General features: G+C 44.4%; 1 protein-coding gene across 1 annotated transcript in view; it reads right to left on the bottom strand.

Moving 5' to 3' along the window:
• Positions 1-14,994, bottom strand: part of NUDCD3 (NudC domain containing 3) — a 69,954-nt gene extending 54,960 nt beyond the window's left edge. Inside the window, exons 1-2 of the mRNA XM_018047025.1 lie at positions 14,728-14,994; positions 9,344-9,654 (exon numbers count right to left, since the gene is read on the bottom strand). Coding sequence (XP_017902514.1) covers positions 9,344-9,654; positions 14,728-14,919 — 503 coding nt within the window. The 5' untranslated portion in view covers positions 14,920-14,994. The remainder of the gene's footprint in view (positions 1-9,343; positions 9,655-14,727) is intronic.

An 18,675-nucleotide genomic window follows, 5' to 3' on the forward strand; every position in this document is an offset into this window, starting at 1 on the left:
TCGTGGTCGCCCTGCTCTGCCGCCGATCACTCACCCCAGTCTCCTGACCCCGAGGCAGACGCCCCCTCACCTCATGTACAGTGCCCCAGCTCTCATCTACACTCACTGCCTCATCCAGTCTGTGATCTCATCCAGTCAGTGGCTTCAGACCCATTCATATATTGATGCTTTTCAAACTCCCAACTCCAGTCCTGCCGACATCCCATCCTCTGAGTTCCAGACCTGAGATCACCAGCGTCCTCAGACTTTACCAACATCACTCACGGACATCATGCACAGGACTGCAGCCAAAGCCTAACCTGTCACCCTCAGAACTAGCCATCCCCTACCCCGTCCCTTCAAGCAAATGTCAGCTCCACCCTTCCAGGTGCTCAGAGCAACAAATTTTAAGGGAGAGGAAAAAAATGATTTACAAAAATATTAAAGATGTATATAATCTATTACTAAACACAGCTGTCACTAAAACACTATAATAAAACTAAAGAGTTCATATTCCTAGAAAATCCAAGAAAATCAACTGAGACACCATTACAAAACAGTGAGAGAATTCAGTATCGGTGCACAGGACTTACTGAATAAAAACATTAACATTCTACAGAAGAACATAAAACAAGACATGAATAAACAAAATATACCCAGCTCTTAAACAGAAAGACTCAATAAGGTAAAGCCATCATTTCTCTCTAATTACAATTACATATTTAATGTATTACCAATAAAAATTTCAACAGAATTTTTCACATGGAAAAATTTTCCAGAAAAGTCTGTTGGCAAGGGATTAAACCAAGTATGAAAATGTGTCACAATAAAGCCATTGTAAATAAAACGGCTCAGTACAACAAACAAATAGAACAAATGGTTTAGTGTTTATGAATAAATGGAACAGAAAAGGAAAAAACACATTTTAAGTAAAACCAACGGAGCAAAGGTAAGAAGAGTCAAGAAACGTGTTAGGGCTGCTGGCTGGCACCTGGGGTTGGGTCAGTTACCCACCATCAGACATTCTGAGAGAGAGAGAACAAACCATTACAATCTCTCTGAGACCACTCTAGCAATATCCATCAAAATTACACACTTCATACCCTCTGACCCGGTAATTCCTGTTCTGGGAAGTCATCCAGCAGATACTCACACACACGTTCCAAGAGACGTGTGCAGGCACAGGACACTCACTGCAGCGTCATTTGCGGCGGCGGCAGCCTGGAGACAGCCTGATCACACTCCCTGCGGAGCAAGAACACCACGCCAGGGGCAGAAGACTGCGACAGCTGAAAGGCTGTAGTCAAGCCTGACCCTCAGCTACAGGCAGACTCGCCCAGAATGCTTCCGAAAACTCTGACACCTGGCGGCACCCAGGCCAGTTAAATTGGATCTGGAGGGGTGGGTCCAGCAACCAGCCTCTTAAAAGTCCCGTAGTTGTGAAGAGAGTGACAATGAATCTCAGGAAAAAGGGCACCTGGCAACAGGAAGACTCGGTCCTTGTCAGCTGCCTGTCAGCTGCTCAGGGATGCAACTAAAAGTCCACACCGTACATCATATATAAATCAACATGAAAAATAAAAAGTTTATAAGACAGAAAAATTTTACATCTAGTGAGATGGATGAACCTAGAGTCTGTAATACAAAAGGAAGTAAGTCAGAGAGAAACAAATACCGTATATAAATGTATACATATGGAATCTAGAAAGATGGTACTGATGAACCTATTTGTACAGCAATAGAGACACAGACATAGAGAAGAGACTTGTGGACACAGCGGGGGAAGGAGAGGACTGGACACACTGAGACAGTAGCACTGAGACATAAAGATTTCCGCATGTGAAGTAGGTAGCCAGCGGGCATTTGCTGTATGATGCAGGGACCCCAACCCGATGCTCTCTGACAACCTAGAGGGGTGGGATGGGGTGGGAGGCAGGAGGGAGGGGTATACCTATGGCTGATTCATGTTGACATATGGCAGAAACCAACAACATTGGTTATTTATTTAATTATCCTCTAATTAAAAATAAATAAATTCAAAAAGTTTTTACAAAAGTATGGACAATGGCTGCCTTTAGGGAGAACTCATTTTCAGTACAAACTCAGATAACTTTCCAAAGTGTTCACCCTAAATCCAACTGCTAATTTACTCCACTACATAATAATCAGGGAGTGGGAAACTCAGCATATCACCAACCTGATTTTTCACACAAATAAATTTTGAGAATGTAAAAGCAGAGGGTCATCTATAAGCAATATGTGGTTGGAACCTTTAATTTATAGATTTAAACTTTTTAAAAAATTATGACACTATGAAAAACTGGAAGTTTAAACACTGGTTGAAAACATTTACGGATGAAATGATAAGGTAAAACTTACTTCTAAATAACACAGGAGGGGGAGAAACGGCTGGGTGCCAGGGTTGGCAATGAGTACACCCAGATCCATGACATTCTTCTGTCTTCTCCCCTTTGTACTTAAAGTCAACTTAATACATTTTTCACAAGGTGCATATACTTTTTTTTTAAATAGAAAAAAAAAAACACCCGTGGTGGATTCATGTCAATGTATGGCAAAACCAATACAGTATTATAAAGTAAAATAAAGTAAAAATAAATAAATAAATGAACAAAAAGCATAAAAAGCTATACTTCTTTCAGTCAGTTCAGTCGCTTAGTCATGTCCGACTCTTTCTGACCCCATGAACCGCAGCACGCCAGGCCTCCCTGTCCATCACCAACTCCCAGAGTTTACCCAAACTCATGTCCATCAAGTCGGTGATGCCATCCAGCCATCTCATCCTCTGTCGTCCCCTTCTCTTCCTGCCCCCAATCCCTCCCAATATCAGGGTCTTTTCCCATGAGTCAACTCTTCGCATTAGGTGGCCAAAGTATTGGAGTTTCAGCTTTAGCATCACTCCTTCCAATGAACACCTTTAGGATGGACTGGTTGGATCTCCTTGCAGTCCAAGGGACTCTCAAGAGTCTTCTCCAACACCACAGTTCAAAAGCATCAATTCTTTGGCACTCGGCTTTCTTCACAGTCCAACTCTCACATCCATACATGACACTGGAAAAACCATAGCCGACTAGACGGACCTCTGTTGGCAAAGTAATGTCTCTGCTTTTGAATATGGTGTCTAGGTTGGTTATAACTTTTCTTCCAAGGAGTAAGTGTCTTTTGATTTCATGGCTTCAATCACCATCTGTAGTGATTCTGGAGGCCAAAAAAATAAAGTCTGACACTGTTTCCCCATCTATTTCCCATGAAGTGATGAGACCGGATGCCATGATCTTCATTTTCTGAATGTTGAGCTTTAAGCCAACTTTTTCACTCTCCTCTTTCACTTTCATCAAGAGGCTTTTTCATTCCTCTTCACTTTCTGCCATAAGGGTGGTGTCATCTACATATCTGAGGTGATTGACATTTCTCCCGGTAATCTTGATTCCAGCTTGTGCTTTTCTTCCAGCCCAGAGTTTCTCATGATGTACTCTGCATAGAAGTTAAATAAGCAGGGTAACAATATATAGCCTTGACGTACTCCTTTTCCTATTTGGAACCAGTCTGTTGATCTATGTCCAGTTCTAACTGTTGCTTCCTGACCTGCATACAGGTTCCTCTATACTTCTTTAATGCTACCAAAAAATACTCAAATAGAAACCGACTGTGTTACTTTTGAAAAGTATCTCTCAGACAGTTCTGGTAATAGCTGTTTTCTTTTTTTCTTAACACAACAAAGAGAACATCTGGGCTCCAAAGCACACTGAGTACTGCTTCAATTCCCCTTGACTCTGGCCTCCCTTCTAACTATGGTTTCAAGCAAAGTACTTCACACTGATCTCTCCATTCCCCGCCGGTGGAAAGGAAGAACGTCAGGCTCTGGCATCTTGAAGTACACATTCCCGGCGGGGGTGGGCTGGGCGGGGGGGCGTGGCTCCCTGGGGGAGTCTCACCAGCCCCCTCCTTCCCCACACTCATGTTCACTCTCACAGGCTAAGACACCAGGTCATTTTTACGATGCGGCTTCAGTATCCGATAAACTTAAGTCACTGCTGTAAGATACACAGGCTAACCTCTTCTAAATGAAGCCTAGAAGCTAGAAATGAATCCCAAAATGAAAACAGGAATATAATGTTTCTAGAGGAAAAAAAATACTTCTAGCAAACAACCTACATCATGTTTCTTGACTTGTAATTTAAATCAAATCCTTGAGGCCTCTTACACCTGAGGTTCCTTAGAGATGGGGCAGTTTCAGGGTGAATCGCTGGGTGGGAGAGCAGCTTCTCTACTGGATGAGACTGAAAACAGACCCTGAGGCAGGTGGGCCCAGCACAACCCCAGTGAGGTCTGGGAGCTGTGTCTATGGGGAAAGCAGGCAGACATCCCTGGACCTCTGGCTTTCTACTTCCTATTCTCAAAATGCATGTTTACAGCCAACACCCTCATCTGAGCAAAAGAACCTCTTGGACACATGCACTCAACAGCACACACAACATGAAATCAAAATCAGCAAAAGGGATGCAGGAAATGCTCAGCATACAATGTTCAGCAAAACAGAAGCCAAGTGTAAGACAACTACATTATAAGCATACTGCGTGTGTGTGTGTGTGTGTGTGTGTGTGTGTGTGTGTGTTCAAACACAGGCATGCACATGTTCATATGTAGAGAAAAAAACTGTAGAAATATCCCATAAAATTAAGGGGAAATGGTAGGATGTTTTCTTGTCTTTATACCCTTATCTTTGTTATCCAAATAGCCTACACTGATTATAATGAAGAAGAAAAACAGTCTGTTCTTGTTTAAGTGAAGAAAAGCAGTACTGAGAACAGCACCTACTTGAGGGCTCACTGTGTGCAGGACTCCTGCTCATCAGGTCTTACACACTGACCTCAGTCAATCTTCACCATAAGCCGGCAGGGTGGGTACTCGGGGTGGCATTCGGTATGTCCATGTGACTCTATCGAAGGGCCTCCTGCAATGGGCACCTGAAAAAGCAGGGACCAACAAAGGAAGGACCCTGTTTAGAGACAAACCCAGGAAGCCGGCTCTCAGGCAGCGTGACTGCACGCAGGGAGGATGCCCCGGCAGAAAACTTCACCTTTCTGCTCTTGTGACAGCCCACGCAGAGATGCCCTCTGCATGCCTAAGGCAGAGATGTCACAGGATGTGGGTGAGCAGAACGAAAGGAGAGGCACTAAGGAATGAACTCAGCATGCATCAGACACTCACCTAACATGGAGCTAGGACAAGGGGCAGGCTGAGTAAGTCTCTGCCCAACGCTGAAAGATATGAGAACTGTCATAAACAAATGGTAAGGTGAAACACACACTCAAAGGAGACGCGGTTACCTGTGGCAGGCAGCAGGACAGAAGGCTGGAAGACCTTGCTGAGGGGACAGAAGCACCGAAGAGCGTGCTGTGCGTGGGGCAAATGCACTAGCGTGAGGGAGATGAAACTCTGCTGAGGATACTATTGGAAATCTGAAACTTCTCTTCCAAATTACACCGTCCCCTTCCCAAGAAGCATCTGGATCCCTGGAATAACTGAACACAAAGGCCATGCCACCCAAAATAAGAGAAGCACTGGGCAGCTTTCTAACACACTCTTTTTCTACCAGGACTTTACCAGACAGGTCAACGCATCAAGTAGTTCCATGACACCCCCCTTCTCATGAGGCTCTTCTGTCTGCTTCCCTGTGTAGGAAGATGGGTAGCTCGGGAGGGACTCAGGAATTCTGTAGTACTGTAGTATTTGCTACTGAAAAAAATCCGTGTATAGGTGAACCTGCGCAGTTCAAGGTTGTACTGTGGAAGGGCCAATAATGTTTTCACTCCTTTTTCTTCTTTTTAAAAAATTCTGTTCATGATTTTATAAAGGCAAAAGCCAGAGGTAGCACAGCCTTTCCGGCATCTTTGTCAGCACTCCAGCACCAGCAAGTGCAGTTATCACTGTTTTGCCTACAGCGACACCTGCAGATCCAGAGCAAAACTGCAGGACCTAGAGCCGCCGAAGTGGGACCAGACAGATGGGATCCAGCTGCTCTGAGAGGTGTCCGATGTAGCGATTAGGATGTTGATGCTACTGGTTTTGCATCCCTCTCCTTTCACAGCAACAGTGATGTCATCAGCATTTCCGAAAGTTTCCCAGCAGTATCCCTAGAAGTCCTTTGAGCACAGTTCGCTGGGTCAAGTACAATAGAAACACTGGGACTCTAAGCAGTACTTTTTACAGTATCTTCACTTCAGACACTGTGAAGCTGTGAAGCTTCATATACTGTAGAGCTCCTCTGCAGAAAGTAAGCATATTCTCAAAGCTATCTTGTATGGACAAGGAAATCTGTGTGCCCAAATGCTCTCTTCTCTAAGGAATAAAACTGGGCACCTTAAGCACTGAGGTGGCATGTGGATTTACGTGTTAAAAATCTGTACGTTATTTTATGTACAAGCAAATACGTACACTGCAAAAGCTTTAACCCATGGTTGACAGGGCCGAGGTTGGGGACAAGGAGTTGACTCCAAAGAATGATTTGCCTGTAGAATGAGAGAAGTTGCCATCACCACTACCCAATACCGGGCAGAACCACCAGCAAACAGGCAGCAAGCAGGAGGAATCAGAAATAAGCCATCTCAAACTGGAAATCAGACCCTAGGTGACTGGTTTATGGACAGGGTGCCCAGGAAAGGCAGTGCTCCTGTGTGGCTACCTAAAGAGTAACTGTCTTAGGTTATTTAATTAACAGAATCCCCAGATCTACAGGGGCTTCCTTGATGGCTTAGACGGTAAAGAACCTGCCCGCAATGCAGGAGACATGGGTTCAATCCCTGGGTTGAGATCCCCTGGAGAAGGGAACGGCCACCCACTCAGTATTCTGGCCTGGAGAATTCCATGGACAGAGGAGCCTGGCAGGCTCATGGGGTCACAAAGAGTCAGACACCACTGAGAGACTTTCACTTTCTTTCTTTCACTTCCCAGATCTACAGTTCACAGGATAAGTGATTCTGGGCACTGACTGGAGGGACTTGGGGGACAAGGATGGCTTTCATGTTCCATTTCAGAGCTGCCCCAGCAGTGCCTTTCAGATCAAGCTAGAGATCTGGACCACAATGTCTTATTTTGTTCATGGAAAATCAGCAAGTACCTGAAGGCCAAGAAGGTTCAGTCCCTGGAACCACTGAGCCTGTAGCATCAGTCTAAGGTTTTCTGGAACACACCCAAGTCTTCAGTCTATACTTATACCAGGGTAGGATTCACAAAACTAATGCTGATACTAACCCAGAACACAACTCATTGGTCTAAGAATAGGGTCTCTGCAAAACACAAGGCAGCTATTCTAATCTATTACTCATGAATCAAAAACAAACCCCCTCTTTTAATAAAGTTTTTAGACTTTATAAAAAGAATGCAAAAAATCAGTAAAACGAAGTATACAACTCGTTGAAAAATTAGAAAATAAAAAAAGAAAAAGAAAAATTAGAAAGTATAGTAAGGAAGAAAAAGGCAATGAAAACCACTCACAATTCCACTCATAATGTATTTCCTTCCAGGCTTTTCTCACACATACAGTTAACCCCCTCTTGAACACATGGTGGTTACAGGCACTGATCCTCCATGCAGTCGATCAGCCTTTCAGACTCTGCTGTCTTGCCCCAACCTGTCTCCAAAAAATTCATTTTCCCCAGAACAGGTCACAGGCAGAGTGCGAGGAGAGGGAAGAACAGAAGGGAAGTTAAGTTAGAAGGGATGAGACAGGAGAGGCAGCCCAGGAGAGGGCAGGGAGCGGTCCTATTAAAGAGGGAAGAAAGCAGATTTGCCTAAAAACAGCAACAGGCCGGGAGCAGCATGCTCTTTCAGACACTGCCTCAGCTCATACACAAGGAGGTATCAGCTCTTCTCATCCAAACAGGGGCAGGGAAGCACCAGGAAGCGGAACCTCTGAAAAGTGAAGACAAGTACCAACACAGGGCCTGACTGAAGCCCTACCACTCAGTAGCTGTATGATCCTTGGTTCATTCAATAGCCACGACAGCCAGTGAGGCAGGTGCTGTAACTACCACCTTTGCATTGCAAAGGCGAAAACTGAGGCACAGAAAAGTGACCCTGCTTGCCCAAGATAATACATTAACTAAATGGCAGACTCTGGGGGGGAACTCTGGGTCCACAGTGCCCTGTATCAGACAACCTCTTCACGTGTCCATTAGACCAAGAGGATCGTAGGCCTGCATCCCAGCAGTTACTTCTGCAGGGGAAGAACAGAATCAAGACTCCGAGGAGAAACTTCCACACTGAGAAGCAGGTGTTGTGAGAAAGCATAACTCTATGAACCCAGTGCTCTAACTCTGGTTCAAGCTCTTAACTGGCTGTATGACTGTGGGCAGACTATGACCTTACCTTACAGACAGAAAAAGGAAGAAGACTGAACTAGTTGACCTATAGCTTTCAAAATATACAAATAATATACAACTCAATAACAAGAAAACAAAGAACCCGAACAAAAAAAGGACAGGAGACCCAAACAGACCATTTCTCCAAAGAAGACATACAGATGGCCAACAGGCACATGAAAAGATGATCAAATCACTGCTAGACAAACGCAAATCAAAACTACAATGACGTATCACCTCACACTGGTCAGAATGGCCATCGCTAAAAAAACCTACAAATAATAAATGCTGGAGACGATGTAGTGAAAAGGCCAGCCTCCTACACTGTTGGTGAAAATGTAAATTGGTACAGCCACCATGGAGGTTCCTTAAAAAATTAAAAATAGAGTTACCACAAAATCCAGCAATACCACTCCTATATCCAGAGCATATATCCAGAGAAAATTCTAATCTGAAAAGACATATTCACCCCAGTTTACAATAGCCAAGACATGATAGCAATGCAAGTGTCCATCAACAGATGAGTGGACAGAGATGTGATACACACACACACACACACACACACACACACACACACACAATGGAATGCTACTGGGCTATTAAAAAAAAAGAAGGAAATAATGCCATCTGCAGCAACATGGATAGACCTAGAGATTACCATACCAAGTGAAGTAAGCCAGACAGAAAAAAACACAAATATCATATGATATCACTCATACGTGAAATCTAAAAAAGATACAAATGAACTTATACACAGAGCAGAAGCAGACCCACAGACACAGAAAACAAATTTACAGTTAACAAAGAGAAAAGGGTAGATAAGTTGTAAGTTTAAATCATCAGACACATACTACTACGTATAAAACAGATAAACAACAAGATCCTAACGTACGGCACAAGGAACTATATTCAGTATCTCGTAATAAACCATGATGGGGGAAAAGAAAAAGAAAAGAAAGAAGCAGCCAAGTAGAAATTCTTACTTGGGAAGAGCTGGTGACTCCCTGGGGACTTCAGCAGCGCCAGCATCTGCTCCTGGTGCCTCTGCCTCCCCAGAGCTGACAGCCACTTCCTGCAGGGCACCCTGTGGGCCTGGGGGCTCCTGAGGCCCACCTGAGTCTGTGGTGGAGTCTACCTCCACCTCCTGAACCGGGGCTGGGACTGGCTCCTGCTCCACTGTGGCAGCTGCCACCGCCGTGGCCTCCTCTTCTTCCTTCCTCCTGATTTTCTCCTCCAGCTCTTTTCTCCTCTTTTCATCATCCTGACGGGCCATGTGGTCAAAGGTTTTGAATACCTAAAATGAAACAGCAATTCAGTGTTGAGTTCATCTGCAAGTACTGTATCACACATTCTGTAGAAATACAGCAAAATCTGTTTTTAAAAAAAAAGAATGAAAAAGCAATAGATAAGAAAATGTTCCCACTGGCAAAACGGAAATGCACTTCAGCTTCACCAAAAGCCACTATGAAAACAATCTTTAACAGGGGAGTTCCAAAATCAACGAAAAAGTGAAATTTATAAGCCAAGGCTCACAATATTTGCATGCCTATGAGCCCAACATTTAAGTCAAAAGGATGCGTAACTAAATGGTCTCATCTGTCGTTACTTCTATAGCCCCAGAGAGTCTTGTTCAAAATGCAAAGAACCCACTGTCCTGGTGCTGAGAGCTATAAAGGCCCCAACAACTCAGATGCTAAAAGGGAAGATGGAGAATTAGTTGAATTTCAATCCACAATATAGGCCGGCTCGCTGGATTGCTGCTATCATCCTACACTGCATGGGAGGAGGGACAGTGCAAGTCTTACCCTGGGAATTCAAAAGACATTCACAATGTGCCTAAAGCTTGCCAGGAGCACCAAAAAACCAACGACAGCTCCCACCCTTGAAGAACTCAATTTCCTGGCATGTGGATCAGTCATTAATCTTTCCTGGGACACAGTCACACCCAAAAAAGTGCTGCAACTCTCCATCCAAAAAGTGCACAGGAAAACGGCATTTTGCATGCACTATTCTAGGCTGCACATAACCCTGAAGTGTGGCCAGGACAGACCCAGAAGTGACAAGTCTGACAGGAAAGGCTGTGATAGATACATGTGATGCCATCGGAATGTGGGTGCAAACGAGCATTCTGGCGAGAGCGAGCTAAGGACATTTCTTAGAAGAAGGGGGTCTGAATCAGACCTTGAATGAGAGGTACATCTTCCAGAGGAATGACAGGAGGAAATGTCACAGCGCCAAGAGGTGGGCTCATCAAGAAGTATCTCTTATGGCAGCTGGAGACAGGAAAGCCAGAAGATCCACCTTGAAAAGTGGGTGGGAGGAGACCCTTACATTCAATCCAGCAACTATGCTCCTTGGTATTTACCCAAAGAAGTTGAAAACATGTACCAACAAAAACCTGTCCATGGATGTTTATAGCAACTTTATCCATAATAGCCAAAACTTGGAAGCAACCAAGATATCCTTCAATAAATGATGGGATAAACAAACTGGTACATCCAGACAATGGTATTCTGCGATAAAAAGAAATGAGCTATCAGCCATGAAGAGGCATGGAGGTTATTTAAATGCATATCAGTAAAAGAAGCCAATTTGAAAATGCTACACAATGTGTGATTCCAACTATATGACACTGTGGAAAAGGCAAAACTTTGGAGACAATAAAAAAACCAGTGGTTGCCAGAGGTTGAGGGCAGAAAGGAATGAACAGGTAAGACTACACAGGATTTTTTTAGGGGAGTGAAAATACTCTGTGTGATGTCATAATGAGGGATGCATGTCATCATACATTTGTCCAAACCTCATAAAGTGAACAACACTAAGAATACCTCCAAAGTGAAGTCTGGGTTTGGGTGACTATGATACGTCAATGCAGGTCCATCCATTGTAAGAAATGTACCACTCTGGTGGGGGATATTGACAATAGGGGAAGCTGTAGGGGTGGGGGTGGCAGGGGGTAAATGGGAATCTCTGTACTTTCCCCTCAATTTTGTTCTGAACCTAAAACAACTCTAAAAAGTAGTCTTAACAAAATAAAAATGTTTTAAAGTGTGTAGGAGTCAGTTTCCAAAGGGTTAGAATGCAGACAGGGGCTAAATAACTGCTGTGTACACTGGGCAAGAAGACAGAACAAGAGAAGTTACAATGTCAGTGTTTTTATAAACATTCTCTCACAACCCTCAGGAAAATGCTGTTAGGAAGATAGCACTGATATTCCAAAGATGAGGGAAGACTAAGCTCAGAGAGTACCTTGCCCAAGATTCTGCCAATGAAAGAAGAAAGTAAACAATTATACAGGAAACACATTAAACACTGAAAGGAAATGGGAGGCAAAGGAAGGCAAGGGAAATCCTAAGGTTAAAAACTAGAAACAGTACCTATCTCTGCTTCTCCAGAGAACCTGAGCCCCTGACTCACTCCTCTCACACCCATGTCAATGACACCAGACACCAGACCCACTGCCCTCAGAGCCGTTCATCTTCCTGACACACCACATCTTCATCTTAACTCCAGAAAAGAAGTAACAGCAAGGGCTCGTTCCAAACACTGGGAACCTCCCTTGGACCCCAGGCCTCATACTCCTGATGACACTGTGGCCCCCACTACCCTTGCTTACTGAGCATTCCTGCCTCCTCTAAGATGACACCTGCTTCACCTCTCACATCACCGCTGACCTCAGCACTCATTTCAGAATGCTGGATTGCAGAGCTGGAAGACGTGTCCCTGACCTCCAATCAACCTTCTCAACTGACAGAGAGAAGAGTGATTCTCCCAAGACTTCCCAAGAAGCTCCGGGAGGAGCAAAAAGAGCCAGCTTTCCTGTCATGGGGAGGTGGGCGGGGGGCCGGGGGGGGGGGGGTACCTTTTAAGCAGGCTTCCCAAACTGAACTCCAGAATAAACACACGTTCAACTGAAATGAACAAAATGTCAGTCTCAATTACTGTTTTCTTAAAATATACTAATAAATAAGGGAGTGGAATACAATTTCCACATGCATCTTTCCTGCTGAAGGTCCTTCAAACTGTACAGCCTGGCTGTGCAAGCCCTTAGAACTGGGAGGAAAAGTTGAAGAAGGTTTAAACCACACAAACATCCCATACCCCAAAATATCAGGGGAAAACAGGAGTTCCAGAATGGAGCACTACAATACTGCCATCCAAACTCTCTTTGCCTGAGTTCTGAAGAGACCCCCAAGCACCCCACTGCCCAATGCCTCTGTGAATAAAAGAACAGCTCCCCAGGATTTACCCTGATCTACTCAACCAAAATAACCAGAGGATATCTTTTAAAGTTCCTTGGGCAATGCTGACGATTGAGAACCACTCTGAAAACACACTACACTCCTCTTAACTACCTGCTAGAAATTGTCCCTCCTGGTTTCCATGGAACTTACTGCGCTGCCCACTTCCTTCCATCCCCCTCCCACTCCCACAGCCTCTTGCTTCTCCAGTTCCTTCTCTGGGGTCCTTCCATCCAAAGGCACCTTCTCTCTGCCGTGCTCCTTCACCTTCAGCTCCTCTCCTTCAAACCACTCAGATTCTTCTACCTCCCATGAGATTCATTCCCACAATTCAACAGTCTATGGACAGAGACTTCTGTCTGAAATCTCCAATTCAACTTGTCTAAAACTAAGCTTCTTCCCCTAAACTCAGGTGACAGTTCAGTGAATGCATTACCAATATTACAGTGCCCTGGTCTGAAACCTTGGGTCACCGCTGGCCCATCCCACCCCTCTCTCTGCCTTGTTCCCCACCTCCACTTTATTAAACTGTTCACCAAGTCTTAACCTTTGAGTGTCTAAAACATAGTAGGTGTCTTACATACTGTTACCAGATTCATAAATTACCTCTGTCAGTTTACCTGTAAAACAAGGAAAAAGATCAACCTTTTCAGGTTGTTAGGAACAAATGACAACCTAGAACAAAAATTACATAACAACTACTAGGTGCTCAGTAAATGGTCCTTTCTTTTTTCTGCAAAAGATCACCCTAGACAAAAGTGTTGCCACTCTACAATGGATTGGTTACATAATAGAACAGAAACATATGGAATCAGAAAAATGAAGTTTTGAGCTCTAGCTCTATGATGAGTTTGGTCAAACCACTTGATCTGCTGAACTAGCACCCTCATTTGCCACATAAAATTCAACCTTATCTACTTCACAGGCTTCCGTGAAATTATTAATTTGCCAAAGGATTTGCTAAAAACCATCTCTGACACACAGTTCTCTGATCACTTGGATGGTACTTAACCACTACAAGGATGAGGAACAGCCTTAAGTTTTCAAGCTGAATAACAACCTCACTCCTCATTTGACCATATTATCTCTGGTAGTTATTCAAACATTCTAAGCTTTTGTTTCTTCATGCAGGCACTTAGGAAAGTAATATCGGACCAACCTGAAGCGAGTAAAAAGACTTCACGAGATAAACCTTTGAAATCACTTCATAAACTGTAAAGCGCTAGACGACAGTGAGAGGTATCGCCAGCATTTCCACCTTCTCAGGTTCCTGGCTCAATGCTTGACTGAGTATCCTGTGGATCCCATCAAAATTCCACCTCCTCTACAAAACTCGTCTTCATTTCCAAAAGATCATTTCTATTCCTTTCCTTCCAATGGCTCTGTCAGGTAACAGGCAAAGATCCCTGCTACTGTATTTCATCTCTTTAAATATAGCGTAAGTGTCCCAAGCAGAGAAACCATTATTTAACCATCCGCATAACCAGTGTATCTCTAATGCCTGCAGCGGCTGAGTGTGTGAACTCTTGCTTATTACATTTCAAATACCCCGTCAACTACAGTGAATGACAGCCTCCAACAATAAGCTTAACCTGGGATGCACACATATGCTCATATGTAAACTTATGAAGTACTATTATACTATGTCTTCGATGTAAAAAGTCACATTTCAAATAAGAGACCCACACCCATCATACAGCCTCCCTCTCGTCCAGTAGTCGTAATTCTGGGGTGTGCAGGTGTCCGTGCTGCCGCCGCCCCTTCCCCAGTCTAGCCTGCAGTTTTCATTCTCTGTCACTCGAAGGGTTACGCGCTGCTGGAGCTGACCGGAGCCCTAAGCTTCTGATATCCAAATGCACCCTATCGGACCAAGCTGCTATAGAGCCGGCACCTCTCGCACAGGAGTAAACTGATAACAGACCAGCATCTCGGCAGAAGCCGCGGCCGCAGAAGGCGGGTCGGGGGAAGCGCCAGAGGATGAACTGAGGTCGGCAGCGGAGGAAGCGGCGGGCTCGCAGGAGCCTGAGCTCCCAGAGGGTGGGAGACTACGGGAGCGGGTTCGCGGGGGTCGGGGCTCCCACGATCTTCCCCACCTCACCCCAAGCTTCCCGCCTACCGCGCGTTACCTGCAGCACCAGCGCCTGCGCGGCCCCCGGGGGAAAGCCCATGCGGTCCGACGGGTGGCGCAGCAGGCGGTAGAAGTCCGTTTTGCGGTAGAGGAAGCCGAAAAGCACACGCAGAAAGTCCTGAACGTTGCCCACGTGCTGCAAGATGCCCAGCAGGGCCTGATCGTACAGCTCGGCCGCCCCAGGCTCCATGGCGTCGCCGGCCGGAGGAAAGCTCACTCACTGCGGGCGCGGCCCGGACGCCGGCCTATGGCCACTTCCGGTGCTCTGCAGTAACGGCCTCGGCCGCTAGCGCGCCCGGGAAACTTCCGGTCCGCTCTTGTTCGCCCCCGCGGTGGAGCTGGGCTGGACTGCGCTGGAGCCGACTGGACCCGGGCACCGCCCCTCCTGCCCGCGGGCTTCTCGGGCGGTCTCGCTGAGGAGCAGAAGGCCTCGAAGCGCAAGAGGGCCCGGGGCTGCGGCATTGAGGGCGCCTAGTGGCCATGTTGGAAACTGGCGGAAAAGTTGTAACGCGGGCAACAACTGTTACGTGAGCCACGCTGTTGTCACGTGGTTTGTGGGCTGTGTTCCAGACTGGATGTCCAGAAACAAGGCGGGACAGCGAGAACATTTTGCTTGCGAGTCCAAAGAGGAAAATGCGACCTTTCTGTTGGTGTGTTTCCCGTTACTAACGTAGTCGTGAGTGAAATGCAAGGTGATGTGCATGAATAAAAGAAGACAAGATTGTCAAGTGAGTGCATGTACCAGTATTAAATGGAAAGAGCTAGATGCAGAATAGAGAATCTGGTGTGCCATCCTGTGAAATATACATATACGTATGTATATGTGTGTGTGTGTAGTATATATGTGTATGCATAGTATATATATACGCACACAGCATGTATACGTGTTCTAAGGGTCTTTCAAAGCATAATCTGAAAATCAAAGCATAACACTCAAATATATAATGAACACATCAGAGATTTATCCATTTTAATTGACAGCTTTTCGAGAAACTGGGTATTTATAACTTTCAGAAAACAGAGTAAGATGGCTAGATTGTATACAAAGCTGGCTGGTGTCCTATAAAATGGTGTAGATTATCTTTCCTAGTGGATAGAAATGATTTGCATCTCTACTGGCCTGAAATCTACAAGTTAACATGTATCTTCATGGTATATGGACTCTAATGAATTGTGAATAAAGTCAAACTCAGATAAGTTGCTCTAGAGCAGTGATTCTGAAACTTTTTGGACTTAGGACCTATTTACAGGGGATTCCCTGTGGGTCCAGTGGTTAGGACTCTGCATCAGAGTGCCCAGGTTCAATCCCTGGTCCAGGAACAAAGATCCCACAAGTGTGGCCATGGCCAAAAGGAGAAAAAAAAAGACCCATTTTCATTCTTAAAATATATCAAAGATTCTTTGGAGTCTTCATAAATTTTATGTGTGTTATGTTTATTGATAGTTACCATATTGGACATAAAAACAAAATGTTTAAATATTTATTTATGCATTTTAATATAATAAAAATATGTTAACATTTTTGTAAAGAAGTAAGGTTCTTCGCAAAGAGTCGGACACGACTGAGCGACTGACTGAACTGAACTGAACTGAAGGTTCTTCAGAGCAGTAAAAGTTTATGAGAAACAAAGCATCCTTTAAAATTTTTGCAAATCTCTTTACTATCTAGCTTAATTGAATCGAAGACAGCCAGATTCTCACATCTGCTGCATTCACTGCATTGCAGTATGGTATTTTGATTGAAGTATGAGAAACCCAGTCTTATACAAATAGCAGTTTAATTGGCCTTTTCAAATAAATGTATTATTCTTGGAAACTACACCAACATTCAACAAATTGTAGTTTCTTAAAGATTAGTTGCACTGTGAAATCTGAAATTGTATCAATAAACGTCTCCTACTTTGTCACATTAATATCCATTGGTCTGTCCTAATAATTTGAGTGGATCTTTGTTCACAATCTAGTCTCTGTATACACAGAGCAAGGAGAGATGGAAGAAAGAGGCAGACCACTTCAGACTGGTAGGTAGGTTTAATAAGCAAGGAAAGTTACTTGTCCTAGGCAGCCACAAGACCAGAATATTTTCACGTCCACTCTGCCAGAATCACAAACGTTTATACAGACACCTTAACTGGGTTCAATCACATACACTATCCAGATGGTCTCAAAAACACCTTCCTTTCTCCAGGTGTTGAAGGAAGATGTTGTTGAAAACAACTCTCGCTGTGGGAATGGTAGGCACAGCGTACATTACAAGGACAGAGGAAGAGGTGAGGAGTCTCCCATTGCCTGGGTCTAGCTAGAGGGTCAGCCAGGGATCGTGTTCCCCTGAATACCCCCAACAAACTTTTACACACGTGATTTTGTAAAATCAGAATGGAATAAGGAATGTGATGCAAGAATCTAACTATATTAAAAATGTATAAGGGCTTCCCTGGTGGTCCAGGGGTTAAGAATCCAACCAATGCAAGAGAAATGAGTTCAGTCCCTGGTCCGGGAATATTCCACATGCTGCAGAACAACGAAACCCGTGCCCCACAACTACTGAACCCACGCACCTAGAGCCCGTGCTCTACAACCACAAGGCACTGCAATAAGAAGCCCATGCGCCACAACTAAAGAGTAGCCCCCGATCTCCGCAACTAGAGAAAACCTGAAGACAGAAACAAAGACCTAGCTCAGCCAAAAATAAACAAATAGATATTTTTTTAATGTATGAAGCAGCTTCTCTGAAAGGGATACTGACCCCATCTGAAAGATGCTAACCCAAGTAACTTTGGAAAGCAATGGTGTCTGTAAGACTAAAGGCAAAAGGAATTGCATGTAAACACTAAATTCTAAAGTTGTTTTCCACAGGAGTGTAGGTTATCATTTCTCAGACTCCTACATATGTATAAAGGTAATCAACAACTAAGTAAATGGTGAGGGTTATGGAGCCCGGCTTCTCATTAGTGGCATGAGAGGCTACAGAGAAGCAAGAAAGAAATCTAGAATGATTCATGTGGTTATGGGTTAGAACTGGAGGTATCAGCATAAACTCCTGTTTAGCTTAGTGTAGATACAGATGGCTTTTCATAGAAATATTTCTAGAAATGTGTACATATACAGGTCAGTATTCACATATGTATGCCCTTGCTCTCTCAGCTGAGAGGATCAGAAGCAACAAAGCCCCAGCAGCAACACACACTGAATACCCAGATCCTGATTTCTAAGCTTATCTCCAGATGAAGGACTGGAACTCCTGGGAGAAATGGCTGACTCTAGGACTGGGATAGAAATATACAAGTTGAGCCTATACCATCTTATAATGCCAGGAAGTACGGAAGTGCTCAAAAAGGGAGGGAAAACCCACAGTGAAGGGAATATGTCAGAGGGACCTAGGAGCCAACTGGAAGAGTTCCCAATGGCCAAATGTGGAGCAAATAGTCACTATATTAAAACCCAAAGTTAAAAATGAGCATCCTTGGTTCCATACTGATAAAGATAGCATACTGAATAAATAATAAATGGAGGAGAACAATTTTCCTGTTCAGAAGAGTTCCAAATCATTTATGTAAACACTCCACCCTCCAGGAAGTAGAGCATAACCACTCACCCTTAAGTGTGGGCTGTGCATAGCAATTTCCCTGCAAAGAGTGCAGCATGCAAACAGGTGCAAGATAAGCGTACAGAGGAGACGCCTGGCCGCCACAACCTCAGCCAGGTAGTTAGGGTCAGTATGACAGCGACAGGTTATGGTGACTGCAGGCACCCTTGACACGATGCGCTGAGACCAACTCTCTGCCTCGTGGTCTCCCTCTGAAAAACCCATCACCTTTGTCTAATCTGGAGAAACACTAGACAAATCCCATTTGAAGGACATTCTTTAAAATACCTGACCAGTCTTCAACTGTCCAGGTCACCAAAAACAAAGAAAAGGAGAGCCTGAAACACTGTCACAAATGAA

The sequence above is a fragment of the Capra hircus genome, chromosome 4 (assembly GCF_001704415.2).
Source record: "Capra hircus breed San Clemente chromosome 4, ASM170441v1, whole genome shotgun sequence".
Taxonomy (NCBI): Eukaryota; Metazoa; Chordata; class Mammalia; order Artiodactyla; family Bovidae; genus Capra; species Capra hircus.